General features: G+C 47.8%; 1 protein-coding gene across 3 annotated transcripts; it reads right to left on the reverse strand.

The window, feature by feature from the left end:
- Nucleotides 1–602: 602 nt before the first annotated feature.
- On the reverse strand, nt 603–1,877 carry LOC105694766 (mitochondrial pyruvate carrier 1). 3 transcript variants are annotated; one of them, XM_012415714.2, is made up of 4 exons: nt 1,720–1,877; nt 1,332–1,635; nt 904–1,004; nt 603–800 (listed from the first exon to the last, which is right to left on the reverse strand). In XM_012415714.2, the coding sequence occupies exons 2-4, from the start codon at nt 1,391–1,393 to the stop codon at nt 622–624; spliced, it is 342 nt and encodes a 113-aa protein (XP_012271137.1). In that variant the 5' UTR covers nt 1,394–1,635; nt 1,720–1,877; the 3' UTR covers nt 603–621. The 3 variants fall into 3 exon arrangements, with proteins under 3 accessions (XP_012271137.1, XP_012271138.1, XP_012271136.1); XM_012415715.2 differs by having other exon boundaries at nt 1,332–1,531; nt 1,698–1,877; XM_012415713.2 differs by having other exon boundaries at nt 1,332–1,877.
- Nucleotides 1,878–19,258: the final 17,381 nt, after the last annotated feature.

The raw sequence follows: 19,258 nt of genomic DNA on the forward strand, positions 1-19,258 counted from the left end.
TTTGGGTTTAAAATGTTTGAAAAATCTCAGGGCATCTCCCGAAACTGCTAATAGTGATCCTAGGGGGTTTTGGCTCGTGGATTTTGTTTATTATATTTCTGGTCCAGGGATGCGACGAGTATGTAAAGGAGGGGAAGGATCCTCGACTCACGAGCGTAGCGAACCTAATGAGGTCATATATATTTATTCAACGGGTGGGGTGGGTTTTATAGATGGCTGCCAAGGGGGAGGAGGCCGACGAACCCGGCTCGATTTTCGGAAAAGCGGAATACGCCGAAAGCGAGATAGATTCCTGCCCAGATCCGTGAGAGAACCCATAAACTGACCCCAGCCGCTCAGGAATCTCCCCTCGTCCTCACCCTCTCGGCGAACTACCCCATTTCCACCGAGCAAGAAAATTATTGCTCTCCTTATACATTCGTCCAGCGGGTCGGCTGGGTCGAATAATTCAGTACTCTCCATGATTCGAAATATAGGGAAAAAATCGGAGAAGAAATTAGGGAAAGACTTTTCCATCCGCGTCGAGCTTTTTTCTCATCCCCTCATTTTTACCGAAAATTATCGGAAATTTTTCCTTCGGGGATTTTTTTAAAAAAAAAGCCTCCACGAGGGACTCATTTTTTATTTTTCCGTTGTTTCTCCAGTTTCCTCGGGTCGGAGGGTATACCGATATATGATGTATCTGCATCCTTGCGTTGTCTGGGCACCAACGTTAACCACGTGGCACGCGAAAAGCAGAAGATTCCTTGGGTTAACTTTTATCGCGAACCTCATGAACACCAGAGAGTACAACGTCAGTGCTGGAAATGTGAAAAATGTGATAATATGCATTGGACGCATTATCATTGCGCCGATAAACATTTCATGAATATTCTTGCCATTTGATAATTTAAATATACCCACCCAAAGTCATTTTCCCACTGATGAATTTCGGGTGTTTCTGGGTGTCAGCGATCGCGGCGATCGGGATCATCCAGTTAAAAACTGGGCCCCAGAAGTGGGTGCTGGAAAGATTAGATAAAGAATTATTAATAAACAATAGCAAGAGAAATTATCAATTTTCTTATCCCTAACCAACTCGATGTGAATCACCCTCGGTGAGGAAAATCATTGCCAGGCGCATTTAACTCTTCAATTAATTGCAATAGTAGTCGGAATTGCTTTTGCTCCATAATTAGTTCATACGAATCAACGAGTTTTGCCAATTACATTAAAAGCTGAATTTAAATGTTTTCCCCAAACGTCACGGTTAATTTTGTTCGACATAAAATACATGTTAATACATGTTTGACATCGAAAGTATTTGGGGATTTTTAATAAACCCCAAGTACCTCATGAAGTAATCTCTCATCTCCTTGTCGCGCAATGCCTTTTTCACGTTTCTGGGTATCATGATCGCCGGATCGCCGACTCTTCAAGTCAGCAGAGTGAAATTGTTCCTCTCCTCGTCACGTATCGTGACGACATCCACCTCGGGATCCTGGTCCTCGTACGTCGTCTGCACGCGGAAGTGCAGCAGTTGCAGTTGCAGCTGCAACATGCGTTGACGACGTTGAGGGCCGATTCCCTTATCAGCCGTTATCTCACTTTTCACTATTCCTCCTGCCTCTTTTTCGAGTACCTCTCACACAGTATCTAATATGGCACACATACAATAATACATATAGACACGTGTAATAAATAATAACGATCATTACCTAATACGGATAAACTTATGACCTGGAATTTCCATTCAGGATCTTTTCTTTATTTTTTTTTTTACTTTTAATAGTCTTTCACGCGTCTTTGTCACCGTTTGACATTTCTTCTGATATGATTTCGGTTCGCTTTCCGAGGATTCTCGATTCACACTGGAAGTCCCGAAAAAAGAACCGGAACGGCAAGAAACGTTCGAGCGTTTCGCAATCGATTCTCGCTGGAAATTCGTCGTGGGGGGAATCGACCTCGAGCCGCTCGCATAATCTACGAGCTTGTTTGCATAATCGCGATTACGCACTTGGTGTCGCCGGGAAGGTTATTTTCCTCGCGAGTGCGCTCGAGAAATTCGATATCGGATATTTCGGAATTACGCAGGGGATATTAAACGTGAAAATTCCTCGAATGGTGGCAACATTATATTAACATCGTTCGGAGGCGCGTTAATTGATCCAATAAAAAATTCCAGAATTTTAGACATTAACGTGCAATTTTCTTGGGGGTATAATTTATTCTTTGAATTAATTCCTCATATTTATTTGGCCTTGTTTCATCGCGAATGTATAATTTTTTCCATTGGGCCTAGTCGATCAAGTGTCGAGTTTCGCGGGAATTATTCCTGCAGGACTCCTCGGGACCCGGCATAAATATTGTCGAGTCAAGAGGGAACGCGCATGTAAACGACATTTCGGAATTACGCACGGGATATTAAACGTGAAAATTCCTCGAATGGTGGCAACATTACATTAACATCGTTCGGAGGCGCGTTAATTGATCCAATAAAAAATTCCAGAATTTTAGACTAACGTGCAATTTTCTTGGGGGGTATGATTTATTTTTTGAATTAATTCCTTATATTTATTCGGCCTTGTTTCATCGCGAATGTATAATTTTTTCGGTTGGACCTAGTCGATCAAGTGTCGAGTTTCGCGGGAATTATTCCTGCAGGACTCCTCGGGACCCGGCATAAATATTGTCGCGTCAAGAGGGAACGCGCATGTAAACGACATTCCCGGCGACCCGGACGGGGTTGGAAATGGGAAGGTTGAAAATAGCGGCAATACCCTAGAGTGGCTCGAATGGTGGCTGGGGTCCTGGAAACCCCAGGGATAAGGATTTGCTTTCGGCAGGGAACGACCCTGGAAGGTAGTACAAGCGTGAATGCATATTCAGGGGGTCGCTCTCGCAGTCGCGGAAATTTTCGGGCGCTCGGAAAATCCCGTACCCCAGACACCAGACATTCACCAGCTTGCATAAATTAAAGATGTCCTATAAATCGAGAGAAACCGAGAAAAACCACCAACGATAAAATCCGTACACTTTATCGTCTCTAAATAATGACAATACAATACTTTAATAATTTAATCCATCATTTTTTAGATTGATTTCCAGGAGCCATCAAGCAGGATGAGCTCGAGTGGAGACTAGGGAATTAATATGAAATAATTGTATGGGGGAATTTTTGAGATCATTGGAAATAAGGGCGGAAGGTGGAGTAGATAATTTTGAGGGTAGGTTATAAAGGACGGATTTACCGGATGCGACGAGGAATTTTTTTTCTTAGTGAGTGGGCGAATTTTTGAGATTTAGAACTGGCGAATTTTGGGAATATGTGACGATGAGGAATTTTCGGGTCCAGGGCTCCAGCGGCCATTGGCACGCCGCTGGACCTCGAGGGGTTGTTCTCACCCTTCCGATCAATAATACCACCTCCGTTCGGGCGCATGCTCTTTTCTGCCCCCTTGTCCCCTCCTCTTCGAGGTCCAACCTCGGGAGAAGAGCCGAGAGAGAACGCCACCTACCCCCATGCAACATTCATACCGCCATCAATATTTTACGCGTGAAATAATAACTCGTGCATTTGTTATGAAAAAAGGGCCGACTCGTGTGGGGGAGGCGCCGACGACGGCGGAGCAATTACTCGATACTTGATAGTAATTACCATGCAAATCAGGGCCAAGCAATATGGATGCCGACAAACGCTGATGGATCACTTCGTGGGGGGTAAAAATTGCGCCTGTATGGCGAAGTCAATTTTGGGGGAGAAAGAGGGTTTCCAGGGAATAGAGGCATCCCTCTCGAATTATTCCATGATTCCATAAATGGCATATTCAATTTCCGGAATTTTTTTTTTCTTTCCCTAGCATTTCTAGTACTTTCGGCTATTTTCCTAATTTTCCGGATGCACTTTTTTTTTGCGATTTAATTGGAAATGGCGCGGTTGTGAAAATCAGATCTCGAGGAGGAGTCGAAAGGACACCGCTGATTTCTTCCTGATTCGCACCGTCTCGAGCCGACGCTTCTTTTTCTTCCTCTTTCAGTTTCTCTCCTCCTTCCGTATACTCGCCTTTTCTTTTTCATTCCTGCCTCTCTGAAATGCAAATCACCCGCGGACTGCGGCTTCTCCGATGCATTGTTAGGCTTATTTATGCACTTGTCGGGGAGTAAGTGTCCTCGTCAAGTCGGGTGCAGGAGGATGCAGATAACGTTGCAGTTGCAGCCCTTGATGTGCCGCCGGTTGGGCCATCCTTGTCACCCGATCTGTCATTTTGACACCTGCCAAATCAGACCACGAGTTCCGTAATGCCGAAGTAACCCCACCCGGAGAATTCGTGAAAAAATGAACGTCGCCATTTGGCGTATAAATGAAAAATATTGTATAAAGAAAAAATATTGTATAAATAAAAAATATTGTATAAACAAAAAATATGTAATGTTTTTTGATTTCGGCCTCGATATTTCCGTGTAAAATGATCGGTGCTACAGTGACAGGGAAATTTAGCGGTCTCCCGGAATTTTTATTCGTCTTTCCAGAGGCGCACTCAATTCCCGAGCACTTTCCGTGTCCGCCCTTTCAAAATACGTAAAATAAAATAACACCTCGAGAGCGTTTCGCCCCCTCCCCTTTCTCGGAGCTTTTCGCTTTTTCTCCCCCCCAGCCAGAAATATACGATGCCCGAAACGAGGATTCGATATAACTTGAGCTCCCTCGGCTCTGTCCGCGGAGACAAATCGTTTCGTATTTTTCCTGCTCTTCGGGGTACCAAGGAAAAGCTTGGATGATTTTAAATAAACATTTCTGACGTTTCGATTTGGTGATCGAAAAAATCGGGAGGCTGAATCCGAGACCGGGAAGGATCATTAGGGGAATAAATCCCGACCGTCGATCTCTGAGAAGCGGAAAAAAGCCTCTCTTCGTTCACCTCGTAAGTGCAATTTCGAAAAAGCCGAATGCACCGAGAGAATTACGAGTGAACGCCGGCCATTATTCCGCTCGATAAACCGATTCGGGCGCACTCACGAAATTATGTCCCTCCTATTTAGCATCAGCCCTTATCGAGGGGTGCGACCTCGAGGGGTGTCCTGGCGAAACTTTTAGGACCCGGATATATCCGAGAAAATTCCCAGGATCCGCATCTTCAGGTTCCAGGACGAAAGTCTAGGCGAATATAATTTTGTCCACCCCCTAGAACGTGAAGAAAAAAAATTCAAAACACGCGTATATGTCCCGGTAAAAATTATTTATTAAGGATCTGGGCACGTTAATGATTCCAAAATGAGGGGAAGTGCCGAGGGGTGGGAGGTGCATTATGCATCTTGGTGCAGCGGGAGGAGGGTGGAGCCGAGATCCCGAATGTTTAGGGGAGGTTTATAAATATGGAGGTGTAGGTGGTACGAATAATATCCTGCGTATTTTCCCTCGGTTACTGAATTATTATACGATTCATGTTTCGAATTGACTCACAAAATACAAAGCGCGCCTCCGGGGGATGTTATTGTAAGGGAGGCTGCGGAGTGCAGTGGAGATCAGTCCGGGCGGATATACCCGGACGGAGGTTCCAACCTGGTATTTTTACAGCGCGTCGATGTGAATGGGACGCCCGTAAAGATAGGTATTTTTCCTATCTGCAGGAGAGAACGATTCCCTGGGATCGATTCTCCGGGGTGGATTCTGCGATCCGGAATAGGATCCTGGCTTTATTCCGCCCTGCGCCCTGCCCTCTTCTCGTCTTGTCCTCGACGTTGGAGTCCCGGGGAAAGAATTACGCATGAAAAGTATTACACCCCGGAATTACCGATGATGAATTATTTCTTCGAACGTGATTAACCGTAATTTAATTATTGTTACCTGCATCTTGTGTAAAATTCGTATTTTCTGGATCCTGATTGGAGAGGGGATTACACCTTGAAGTTTGAAGGGACGAAGAGGGTGGAGGGAAAGAAAGGCCTAATTTCGGACGAGGAGAAAGCACATCGGCGTTCAGGAATCCAATATAGCGGAATCGAAGAGTCTTTGGAAGGACACGAGTGGTAATTTGACTGGGGAATCTCGGCCAGGATGCCGAAGAGCCGAAGAGACCCTCTTCTCTTTACGGCAGAATGACGAGGACTCTTGGCATATTTCCGGCAACCCCCCCGAAGGACCTCCTTCACCAGGTGATAAAAAGGGATTCCGTAGGATTAATTCCTCGACAAGGAATCTCTTTCCAAAAATCTGAAACCAAGAAAAACAAAAGAGGTCCCCGAGAATAATCCGCAGGAAGTCCTGCGAAGGTCCTGTCTAATAATTTGCGTCGGGAGTGCTGGCCCCCCACCTCCTCCGAGGAGGTCCTGCAGGATAACGAGAGCTCTCCATTCTCTCATCCTGCAGCCACTTCCCGACTTATTCGCCATCGCCTCGTCCTTTCCGACTTAATCCAGGACCTCCCCTCTCCAGAGCCTTCCCTCACCCTGGCATCTTCCAGGACTAATCAGGAGTCTCTCAATTTCCTCCTCCACGCGCGTCCAGCCGACCTTAAAAATCCAGGACTCCCTTAAATCGAGATTCGAAGTCGGAGTTTACTCGAGGACCCGAGCCAACAGGACACGCCGACGAAGAGGGGATTTTCCGAAAGGGAGGACCGACTCCCTTATTTTCCTTTTCACTTAAAAGGACTAAGAATAAAAGGGAGGGGAGAAATAAACTAAAATAAATAAAAAATCGGAGTCTCGTCCCAAGAGAGAAAGAGCCGAGGTCGGTCCACGTCCTGGGAGGACCTCCGCCCCCCAGCCCCCCGTTTCGATCGGAGAGAATAGGTACATACGGGATCAGCTCCCCCTACCCCCCATCCCCCACCCCCGGAGAGGATCGAGAGAGCTCGGAACCAATAAAAATGCCCGACATTCCCCGAGTCTAACGGCTCATCCGTTTGTCCGCCCCCACCCCCAGGACCTCAAACTTCTTGTCCAGCATCCTTCGCCCCCGCCCCCTCTTGCCCCCCTCGTTTTCGTCCTCCTTCTCCTCGACGGCCACGGAACCCATCAAAGACTAACCAAATATTTGGCGAGGTCCTCGCGGACTCTCCCACGGGGGCGGTGGGGGACCACCCAGTACTTTAAACGACCCCCCACCCATGGGGGGTGGCCACCCCCTCGAGGCTTACGTTCCTTTGTATCGCCTCTTCTTCTTACCCCCTGTGGATGGATACAACTTTCCCCGCTGGCTTTCTCCGCGATTTTGGGAAACGAGGGAAACCGAGGTTTCTTGTGAACCAAGAGGGGAAGTTTCCATGAAAATTTATTTTATTTTCATCAATTACGGATCTGGAGAGTGAGGTGATTTTTTTTTTATAATGTTTATCGTTCGTCCAGGGGGTTGCATGTGTTGCATGCACAAACTTGTGAATTCGTCCCTGCAGCAGGGAAGTGCTCGATGTTCCCTCCACCTGCCCCCTGCCACCACCCCCCGGGGGTGACTGCGAACTCCTTTGTGCCGTTCCCTTTTCCCGACTGCAACTTTTCCTCGGGGCTTTCCTCGCATTTTTGAGAATTGCACGGCAATCCCGGGAAACCTTCCGTCGTGGAATTTCGCTCAAGGGTGGACGCGCGCTCGTTCGGGAAAAGCTTTCGGGGGAAATCGGTCGACGAGGGTCCGGCCCGGGAACGACACTTGCTTCTCCTGCTAAGAAATCTTGGGTAATTTAAAAAATACTTTTATACACTTAACGAGGACCCTGAGGAGTCCTCTCGGAGGATCCGATAAGCCTTGGTAAAGGCTCCCGAATTTTTTTGAGGACCTCGGGTTGGGGTGGAGAAGCTCTCTCTGACGTCTCGTTGTCCTCCCTGATGTCCTCCCTCTTCATCCTCGATGCCCAGAATCCCCGAAATTCGGGTCTCGAGGCTTTTCTCGACGTCGTGTGCGGTTTGAACTCTCGTTGCCGGGACTTTCCTTCGGAATTCTCATCGTCCGGCACTGATTGATTCCTCGTTAATTAAAGGAGGGACTCGCCTCCCCCGGGAGGGCACACCTCGAGGAAGGGGATACCAGGAACCCGTCCTGGATCGTCTCCTACGCAAGAAAGACGGGAACGCGCTCCCTGCGTGCCGATCGGGACCGATCTCTTCCTCTCCCTTCCTTCGTTTTCTTTATTTCTCCCCTTTTTCCCGGACCCTCTCTCACTTGTCCGGAATTGTTCTGCATAACGCGCTTATGAATATTCATGGCGACCGAGATCGACCGTGGCATCCCTCGGGAAGAAATCCCTATTCTTTGATTTCTTCCCCCTGCTCGTTACATGTCCCCCTTCTGCAATTTCCCTCATTGCTCCCGAATAAACAATAATGGGATTTAAATCTCATCGCAACCCTTTAGTGACATTTTTGGACATAAAATTTCTCGACTTTGTTTTTTGAATATTTCGCGCAATATTTTCATGCAGCTGTTTTAGATATTTCTGCGTTCTTTTCAAACGGAGGATTCTTTATGTTCTATAATTTTTGGACAATTGAAATTTCTCCTTACTTAGGATATTATTTTATTAGTAATTAAATGTTCGGGTGACCTTCTCAAATTAAGGAGTTTTAACGTCACTTTTTTTAATCAGTTTGCGATATTGATATTTCATTTTGCGCCTCCAACATCGCAAATCCGACCACGTACTCCGTCGGGGGTGCAATTAGCGACTCGAGACCCATCGGGAGGAATGTAAATTTTAATTTGAGAATCGGAGGAATCCCGCCAGTCGTACGAGGAAAAATGTGCGGAGCTTCTTAGGCGGAATTCTCGCCGTTCCTCGGGATCGAGTCGATACGAGCGGATCTTCGTTTCGGCGAAAACGGCCCTCGTGAAAAACCAGAAATTATCCTATTTAATATTTCGCAATTCAAGGGGGAAAAAGTGCAACTCTACCCAGCCCCACTAAAAAGATTAATAATTTCTGACAAAAATCATCTCGTGGATAACCACAAAAAAATCATCCCTTTAAGAATTCCTCCGAAACATTTGAAATATTTTTGGAGAAAATTCAAGTATCTTTTTCCATTCATTTTCCCGTCGAGTTGTCCCCCGAAAATCGAGATTTCAGCTCGAAACGTAATTTCGCGTCGCTTTGAGTCCCCCGAATTGTTCTTTTAACCGATATAACGAGAAGGGGGAGTCGCCCCCTGGTTTCTCCCTCCCCCCAGCCCAACTCGGAGGGCGACGGAGGGGTTCGTTAATGAGCAAATATACGGTGCCCATTAAGTGACTAACAATGCCACTGGCCGTCGTTTTCTCGGCTCTGTTCTCCTTTCCAGCTTCCTGTCGATTCTGGTATTTTTTTCCCGATTTTCTCCGATTTTTCAGGAATTTTTTTCTCGCGCCGAAAGAGAATTTCATTATTTTTTTTTTTCACGGTTGCAAAGGGTCTCGTTTTTTACCCGCGACGGGGGAGGCCGTGAATCTAAATTCACGGGTTTCGTCAGGACTCGCGGGAGCGGCAGGATACGTGATCCTTTCAGGGTAGAATGGAGTTTTAGTTCTTGCGGAGATTCCAGCGGGGGTGGCATTCAATTCGCTAACGAGGAGCCGCGATTAGCCGATCCTCTGTGCCCTGGGATGGATTCCTGGGTTACCCCCATTCACCCCCTCATTATCCGGTTAACCCCCGTAATTTCACGGAACAGTCGGTCTAAATTAGCCGAGCCGCTTATATAGGACGTATCGGGCATTTCTATCGAGCTCGACACCCCTTTCGAGACCTGCACCCCTCCACCACCCCCTGACTCTGCGATTAAACCAGTTCAATTAAAGATACCCAATTACCTTCAATTAGAGGGTCCAGATATCCGTACGATTAATGCGCGAGCTCTTTCTATGCCATTTTAAATTCCCCTCGCTCCGTAATGGAACCAGCGATTTTTTACATCAATTCTTAATGCCTGTACATTTTCAATGTTTCAATTTTACACGCGGGCTCTTTACGTTCATTTTTGAAACGGATGTTCATTTTAGATATTTCATTGATTTTCGGGATGATTAATCGCGAGGCCACTTCCGGTCGGTGGGTGGGGCAGAGTTGGGTGGCGGTAGATTGGTTCTGATAGATAATAAAGAGGACATTTCTCTACGGGATTGCAACGATGGCCGCACCAACGGGCGTGTCTCTTCCTTGCCGGCGGATAAGTAATTTCGCCGGAGGTGACGGCTCTTGGCCGACATTACGAGCGCGCGGTGTGACACCGGACTCGTAACCATAGGACCTTTTTCGCGAAACATCTTCGACCGACATTTCATCGTGAGGTGTATAACCGCTTTGCAGAATGATTTTTCATTCGTTACTGGGTACTTTTTTAAATTGCCCCAGTGAAGATGGGGTGGCTCGAAAAAATTGGGGACAACCAGACCGGTGCCCTCGACATTTTTATTCGCGACAGATCAGCAGGTGCTCAGGTGTGACACCGGACTCGTAACCATAGGACCTTTTTCGCGAAACATCTTCGACCGGCATTTCATCGTGGGGTGTAAAACCGCTTTGCGGAATGATTTTTCATTCGTTACTGGATACGTTTTTAAATTGCCCGGGAGAAGATGGGGTGGCTCGAAAAAATTGGGGACAACCAGACCGGTGCCCTCGACATTTTTATTAGCGACAGATCAGCAGGTGCTCAGGTGTGACACCGGACTCATAACCATAGGATCTTTTTCGCGAAACATCTTCGACCGGCATTTCATCGTGGGGTGTAAAACCGCTTTGCGGAATGATTTTTCATTCGTTACTGGGTACGTTTTTAAATTGCCCCAGAGAAGATGGGGTGGCTCGAAAAAATTGGGGACAACCAGACGGGTGCCCTGGACATTTTTATTCGCGGCAGATCCAGCAGGTCCAATTTGCGATCCTCTTAAAAGCGACAAAGGAATCGGTCTGGTCGGAGGTCGCAATGCCGATATCAAGTCCGGAGGGTTGGGATCAGAGGTTCGACCAATAGAGGGCGGCCTCCTGGTGAACGCCGATAACGCGTGGCCGTCTCTCTCGTGTTGCGTCCGGGGTTGAGATGCCCCCATTGAGGGGGTGGAAGTGAGAGAGGAGGGTTTAATTAAAAGAAACCGCATTTGGAGGGAAAGAGAGAGAGAGAGGGGCGATGTGGGCGGGCAGAGTCCGGGGCTCGTGGACCATGGGGTGGCTTTTATGACGGGTCAACCCCATGCCACCCGCGAGGACATCTGCGTCCGCGAGATAGGCCTAAAAGCTCGTCTCCATTAAGTCGACTCCCGGTATCGCCGAGATCTCCGAAATTGCTTCTCCGAGGGGGCACTCCACCCCCGAGAAGAGGACACCCTTCTAAAATTTCGGACGCGTGGAGAATGGATCTTCGTTCCGGTAAGTGGGAAACTAACCTCCAAACTGAACACCGGTTTATGGGGGTGCGCTCATCATGCGCCCCGAATAAACGGCGGACTCACCCCCTGGGCCACTCTTGGAAAAGTGCACGGAAAGATTGCGAAACTCTAGGGCGAACTCTCGTGAACATAATTTTTGTATTGTTTGCCCGCAGCGGCCGGCCGCCATTACGGATTCCGGGCAAACAACGAGATCGGGGGGTGGAAAACGGGCGAGGGTACAATAACCGAAATTACGGCACGAGGTTACAACCTCCCCCGAAGAGGAACTTTCCGCGGCGAAATCGAGACGGGTTTTCTGGAGGTCCACAGGAGGGGGTGCGCTTCTCGAAGACACCCCCCGTATTATTTTTCCGGAATTACACGTTTTTGGGGGGGTGGAAATATTTCGGGAAAATTCTAAAACGGGGGTGGGTCGTGGATATTTCTTTTTTGTACGATTGTTAAGCCGAGTTCGTCTTTGGAGTTAGGGGTGGGTGATCTGACTAAGCGCGGAATCGCCGGAGAAAAATCCGACGGGGGTTGTCGAACGATTGCACCCCCGTAATCCGTTCTTAAGCGCCGTCCTCGTTTTTTTACGACGCCTCGCCGTCCATTCGCGCCAGTCTTTGCAGATAGTGCCGGGCTTTATTATAGATTGACCCCGCCACTCGACCTACCCTCTCGGACCCACCCCTGACCGGCAACCCCTCTTTCGGCTATCCTCCCGGCCTCTTCTCTCGCGCACCCCCGAGTCATTTATCTCGATCGTTTGCATCGGTCGGACCCCCGGCTCGTCGTAAAGTCACCCCCGACACCCTCCCCCGACCTAGCCTTCCGCAAGGGAGGGTTTCTCGAATTTCCGCAAAGCCGATTCCCCTCGACTCTATTCTGTCCCGAGTTGTCCTTTTATATTTTGCACCATAGACGGATACATTCACTTGCTTATACATATTTTTATACATTTTCATCCCCTACCTGACGCCGTATTTTTTTATGACTTCGATAATAAAGCCCGGATTAAAACCCCGCATTTCTTATAGCAGTGTTTAAAAAAATTCACTTTCAGACTTATATAGAAAAAAAAAAAATGAAGAATAAAATGTTGAAAAATTCCATCATCTTAGGGGTGGTTTCTCGAGATTCAGTCTTAAGGGTGCAATCGCGGAGTCTCGGGGGCGTCGAGAAGTGGCGAGGAATGTATCCCGGGAAAAAGGCTGGACTCGGGCGCGGACTGGGACCGCAGGGGTGGCTCGGAAGGGGTCGCTTAGGGGTTGGTGGGGGCTCGCGCGGCAATCAATGCCGTTGAATTAACGCCTGGCTGCCCGTTTGCGGGAAAGTAAGATTAAAAGAAGGAAGAAATGGACGCCAACTACCTCGCGGCAACATGCTCGGGGGGGTACAATCACCCCCGATCTCCGAGCCACCCCTGGAGGCCGCCCCTCCCGGTCTCACGCTCCCTCTCTGTCGTGCCCGCGGCCACCCCATCGTGCTCTCTCTCTCGCTCGCTACTACCCTTTCCTCTGCTTAGGCAAGTCTCGGTATACATGCCCACGAGGGGGTGGCTAGCCACCCCCGATACTTTAAAACTACAGCCCCACCTTGGGTCTGTGTTATTTATCTTCATACCTCGCCCTTGTTAATTTTTAATAATTTTTTTCTGACAGCCATCGATTTATTGGAGGTTATGCTCGTCGACTGATACGCGAAGAAAAGGGGTGCGGATGTCTTTGGGGGTTGTTTCGGGGGCGTGGGAATTTTTTTCAGAGATGTGTCTTTTTTTTTCAGGATTTATTAGGGGATGATTTTTTTGAGAATTTCTTTTCGACGTGACCAGGGATTTCGTTGAGTTCTAGTAAGCCAGAGGGCTGTTGGGGGGTGATAAGGGCGGGACTACCCTCCTCCTCAGGACCATCTTAGGGCTGTTTTTAGGGGTGGCCCTTGAGAGGAGTTTAAAGTTCCGGGATTGGTCGGCGATTCTTCGCTTTGCATAGGCTTCGCGCATGTGCCATTCTCCCTCTAAAATAACCAACCCCGAGTTTTCAGCCCTTCAGCCCTCCTCGAATGTCTTCCCTTTCACCCCTTCCTCTCTAAAAAAAACCCCTGAGAAGACCGCCGATTGGTCGAGCCCACCCCGATTTGCATTCTAGAAGGGGGATGCTTCACTTAGGGAAATTCAACCCCTCCACCCTGCATGACGAGGTAAAAATGTAAAGGGGTGTGGCTCGTCGGTTCAACCCCCAATCGGAACTCACCTCGTAGAAAATCCTCAAAGGGGTGGCTGATTTGTAGACTATGTCGTATATTCATCCCTTCTCATCCCTTGAATGTAAAAGTCATAAATAATTTTGACTTCTACATCCAACCCCTTTTTCTAGCCTCACCCCTTGAAACTACCCTTCATTTTTAATTTAATCCTTCCGGGGCGCAAAAAATTCGGAAAAAAAAATATTGTAATGAACTCGTCGAGGGCGTCGCACGTCCGTCGGTATGACGAGTGTCGACGGGGGTTGGGGTGGGAATTATTGATTTTTCCTGCGAAGGGGTAGCTGGATATTTCCGATACGTAGCTGCAGCGTAGGCTCGCGTTAATTCCACGTCCGGCTGATTGCCTTTACCGTAGTTGCCATAGTTACCATGCGAGAGGAATAGAGAGAGAAATAAAGGAAACGGAGGGCACGTCTACGGCGCAGAAACCAGAGGGGGTTGGTAACCGTGGGTGACTGCAGGGGTGGTTAATGAAGCCAAATCCGTTTACGATGAATGCCTTGGGAAGGACCTCGCCGAAGGTTCGTTAGTTGGTTTGCATCGACAATCCCCCGAGTAATCTCTCGAGGAAACGTTTATTCGGGACATTATCCACCCCCATTTAACAAAAGTAATCGATAGAATCCTAAGAGGGGAAAATTTACTAAATCCACATCGAGCTGAAAATCTCAAGTTTTCTGGAAATTTTTCTTTTTCCTGGAATTCTTTGGCAGGACGATAATGTTGATCAGCTCGAAAAATTAGGATGGAGAATATGCAAATCGAAGATTTATGTGGGGCGGGATTTGGTTTTCACGGAAATACGTGGGGGAGATATATGCACTGGAAAAAGTGGCTATTTTCTTGCAACGGCCATTTTGGGATTTTATCTCCGGGATTTTCGTTGTTCGTCGAGAACGGCCTAACTTTTCGCCTGAATTTTATTATTCTTCCTCTATTTCCTTAGCCCTGCTCCTCCCTTCGGACTCGTAGCACATTTTCGAGGTGAAGTTCGCCGATGGAAAAAGTTCCGAACTCGAAGGCGAGCGCAATTCGCCGGTTGATTTGGCCGCGCGTGTTTTTAATGGTAATGGCACGGCTCGTAATCACGCGCCGGGACCGTAGCTCTTTTCGGCACTGCACGTGCCTCATACGTACCTAGAATCCCGGATTACCCAGGGAAAGCACAAAGGCACCCGGTGCTCCCCCTGCGAGGAAAAAAAAAACCTCTTACTCCTGATAAATGTCGCGGGAGCATTTCCCATTTTTTCAGGAATTTTCCTACCGCCTCTACACTCGCCATTTTGTATTCCCCGATATCCAAAAATTCAAAGTGTAATAAATGACACTTCTCGAACGATGAATTTTCCGTAGGAAATATACTAAACACAGGAAATGTATTATACGTGCGATTACGATATACAAATTTTCCATGGTAAATTAATTAAATCTAGGGAGTTTAAATGTAATCTAAATTTAGTTCGGGGGCTCTTTAGCTTTATTTTCTTTTTCTCTCGGTTTTCTTTCGCGGTTCTTGCAGACAGGCCGATATATTCGAGGACTGCGTTCGCGTTAATTCGCCTCGAAATGAATTCCGCATTCGTTCGTTAGTCGGTCGGCCATTTTTCCTCCGTAAAATCGCGGCCGGATCTCGCTGAAGATGTCGGGGTTGGTCGGTCTAGTTTAACCGCGAAGCAGTAATATTTCGCCGGGTTTGCTGAACAAGACCGACAGTAATAAAGTGAGCTTCGTATAAAATATCCCCGGGGCCGTTCTCATGAATAGCCATGAATCCCTTGCATAAACTGGAGCTACTCGGGAGGCGACTCGCGATTTCTGCCTGTCTCTCTTCTTTTCCGCTCTACAGGGCGATTCATGACGCAGATCGTGGCCGACAGTTCCTCGACCCTAAAAAATAGATCCAGAATCTCCGAAGCCGTCCAAAGTATACGAACAGATTCTTATACCCAAACTTGACCACATCCGAAACTAAAAGATTAGACTTACAATCAATTTTTATTTAATTACGGGAAATTTGGTACGAGTAATTGGAAGGAAATGTTAGAAATTTCAGGTTAAGGCTGATTGTTGGGGCACGGGTTGCAATTCAAAGGAATTTCTCAGCGATCGTCGCGTGTCGCCTCTGGTTCACTTTTTGACTCTTTCTGTCCTTGTCTATCCAATGCAGCCCAGCATCGCTCTCTCTTTGTTCCTCTCATGGAAACCTCGTCCGGGGGTCATGTCCGGCTTTCGGACTTTCCTTCGCGGTGGAAGACGTTACACCCGCCGACGATATGAAAATTTCATATCCTAAACGCTATCGCGCTTGCCGACACATCTATTAGGCTTCTCCTTCCCGGTGGTTTTGGCTTACTAATTAAAAGGAGGCACTTCGGTGTACTAACGAGGGCGGCGGAGGCGCCATTACAGGTGCAATTACGCTAGTTTATTGCACTTAACGTCGACGTTATCAATAAATACGGATCTGTTTGCCGAGGAATAGCTTCTCGTTCGTGACGTACGTCCTCGTAAAAAATCAGCGTTCCTGCCGTTTGAAAAAGCCGCCATTGCGATTGAAAATCGCACACGACGTCATTTCGCGGTTTACTGAAATTTTCAATTTTTTAACTTCATTATTTGAAACTTTTGAAGTCTTGAGAATTTTGGCTGCATAATGGGTCCAGTACTTTCGGTCCAGGATTTTTTTTCTCCTCGAAATGGAATTTTTCGCGTACAGTTCTAGAAGGGGGTGGGAACGGCGCAGAAGAGCAAGATGGCGGGAAGAGAATTCGCACGTGTACATTAATAGAACATGGTGGCTTTCCTCCTATTCGAGCCCCCTTGTTCCCCCGCAGCCCCCCTGAGCCATCTTTTCGGTTTGAGAAAACTTACTTGGCGAACTCGCACTCGCCGCCCCCGCAGCCCCCTGCAACCCCTTCGGCCGCAATCCGGGGTAACTTTTCCGCCTTCGCGGTGGCGAAACCGCCGGTGGTGGTAATGGTACCAACACAGGGGTGGTGGTGGCCAAAATGTATCTATCTAAAAAGTTCCTCGGCGCTAGTAGGGCCGTGACGTTGCCGCCCAGTTGGCACCGAAAAGCGGCCTCTACGATGCGCCGCCATTTTGGTTCCAGAGGCCTCGTCCTTTCCTCCTAACTCGTGCCTCCCATAAAAAAGTGCTTCCTACAAAACCCGTCGTGCACCCTCTCCTGCAACTTTTTTCTCCCGAACAATTTTCCGTACGACCCACGGTTTTCCCGGAAAGTAGGGACCAAGTCTCGAGGTGGTGCAGAATTCAAACTCTTGCGCCGGAATTCAAATTTCGGCATTAAAATTAAAATTGCATGGATATTTTTTTTCATGTTTCGTCTAGCGGTAACGATGATTAGGTAACTGCTCATAGTTTCCAAATTTACCACGAGTCCAAGAGTTGGAAGGGAATCGGAAGGGGTGTCATTCTCTTGGCGAGGTCCAAACAAGGAGAAACGGCCATTCATCCCCCGGCAGGAAAACGTTTTTGGGCCGCGTAGTATTAAGCGGGGGTGTCTGGATGCTGCCGCATCGATCCGATACATCACGGGGGTATTTACATCCCCCACTCCGACGACCCTCCCCAAGGGTTTCCGCTCTCCTATGATGCTTATGCCAAGGCGCGTCCCGGGGGCGCGTGCGCACCCCCCGCGGCTTCTTCGCGACTTCAACCTCCAAGGAGCCAACGGCCATTGTCTGCGCGTCAAATCTCGACCCCCTTCCCCCCTCCAGCACCCTCTGCCTTACCCCGCTCTTTGCTTACGCGACTGGCGCTCCCTTATCAAATATGGCGTCCTTATCATTTTTCCCATTTTTCCCCCTAATTCCTCCCCAATTTTCCTTTTTTTTTCTTCATCGCCTCGAATTATCGATTACAAATCGGATCGTATAAATGACGACATTTTCGCAGGTAATGCCGATTTTTTTTCCACACTCGGCTCTTATCAAATTAATCTTTTCGAGTTATAAATTACTGGCGTATTGTTTAAGTCATGATTTTTTTTGGCAATAAGAGCTCGATGTTTTTATGTTTTTTTCTTACTTGCATTTTCTAATGATCTCTCTAATTGGTCGACTGTTTGCAGAGGATGAAATTATCACCGGCCTGAAGACGCGTCTCGGTTGTCGGGGCACGCGAAGTGCGAGCCAAGGTTCCCGGCGTGTGTGCAGATAATTGATAAATAAATTACGACTTCACGCGCCATATAATTCACGCGAGGGCTTGCGGGAAGGTTCCTCGGTTTTTACAACGCGAGGAGATCGCAGAAGATCAGGAGGTAGGTTTCCCTTTTCGTTTCGATTAGACGCACCCCTCGGACTCGGAATTTTCGGAAAGGAGGAATTAATTTTAATTGTCACTGAGGAATGAAGGAAAATTTAACGTCGGGTTTTTACTAGAAGAGGACGCGATTTATCGTCGTAAGTGATTAATTAATCATTGAATTGTGCGTTATTTGCAAATAAGGGGTGAATTGCCGGTAAGAACCGCCGGAACTTGCAAATGGAGAACATTTGTTACCGACCCCTTTCCATTTGTTGCGTGAAATTTATACACCGTACACGCCGTGCAGTGCCATAGAGAGCCGACCTGGAGAAAAAAGAACAGGATTTTTCCTCCCCAGATATGTACCGATAACGCGGAAACAAGAAATCCCCATATCGCGCCCTAACCTCGAATTTCCAGTTTCGCATCGATCATCCTGTTAATTTAATTCCGAATAAAGTAATTCCTCCTTTGCGGGCGTTCATCGGAACTCGCATCGCTTATCGGCCTATCTCGATTGTCTGCCTAACGTCTTTATTTTTGCCAGGTGGAAATTAAGGGAAATCATTTGTTATCAGCGCGTAGAAAAATTCCAGTGTCCCGGAAGTCGGGAGAAGACGAGCGACCGTCACAGGGGATGAAGCGAGGGGTGGGGAGAAGAGGGTCGTTTCTTTGTCTCGAAGGGAGCCAGGATTCTGGAGATAGAGGCTAATTCCTGTCTTGGGTCCTGCAGGAATTCCGGATGGAGGTCCTGCCCCCCTCGGCCACCCCCGCAGAGTCCTGTTCCCACTTCCTTCGGCCTGCCGGGCACTTTGATGTCCGTAATTTGATTGAAGGAATCCGCCAGGGGCCTTCGACTAGGACCCATTGATCGTCGTTTCCACCCCCTCCTTCAGGGTCGCACTCCACCCGGTGACTGTAGATTTTCGAAATAACTTTCCAGGAAAATCTTTCCAAGGCGCTCCCGGCGAGTTCTGGATCTTCCTCTGTTATCAGGTCGTCCTTTTCTTAAAAGAATGATTTTCCTCGATAATTCCAAGTACAGAGCACTGGGGTATGTTCCTCGTGGAGGACCCTGTACTTGGATACTCGCAGATCTTGGGTATCATATGTCTCCAGGGTTACAACCCCTTACTAAACATCGAATATCTCTGGGGTACAAAGATATGATTTTTATCGATTTTATCTCACCTTATCAGGCGAGCTTGTAAGACATCAATTAATTATTTGTATCTCTGTACAGGAAGTGCCATCCATATTTCAGAAAAAAAAAAAAAAAATAGGGAAGAAATATGGAGCAGGGTGGGATTTTTTCTACGGAGATGTAAACAGGTTGCAATTATTTTGGTGGTGATAAGAGACTTGGATTTTCGAGGAGACGGGGACGAGGCCCGAGGAAAGCTGGGC

Source organism: Orussus abietinus, unplaced genomic scaffold, assembly GCF_000612105.2.
Source record: "Orussus abietinus isolate OABI.00-Male unplaced genomic scaffold, Oabi_2.0 scaffold27, whole genome shotgun sequence".
NCBI classification, from domain to species: domain Eukaryota; kingdom Metazoa; phylum Arthropoda; class Insecta; order Hymenoptera; family Orussidae; genus Orussus; species Orussus abietinus.

Bases quoted from the DNA above. Each gene is read 5' to 3' on its own strand.
- LOC105694766 (XM_012415714.2), bottom strand. From the start codon at position 1,393: ATGATACCCAGAAACGTGAAAAAGGCATTGCGCGACAAGGAGATGAGA. The intron at 1,005-1,331 runs GTACTTGGGGTT...TAATCTTTCCAG, and splicing joins ATGAGAGATTACTTCATGAG to CACCCACTTCTGGGGCCCAG. The intron at 801-903 runs GTGGGTATATTT...TCACATTTCCAG, and splicing joins CAGTGGGAAAATGACTTTGG to CACTGACGTTGTACTCTCTG.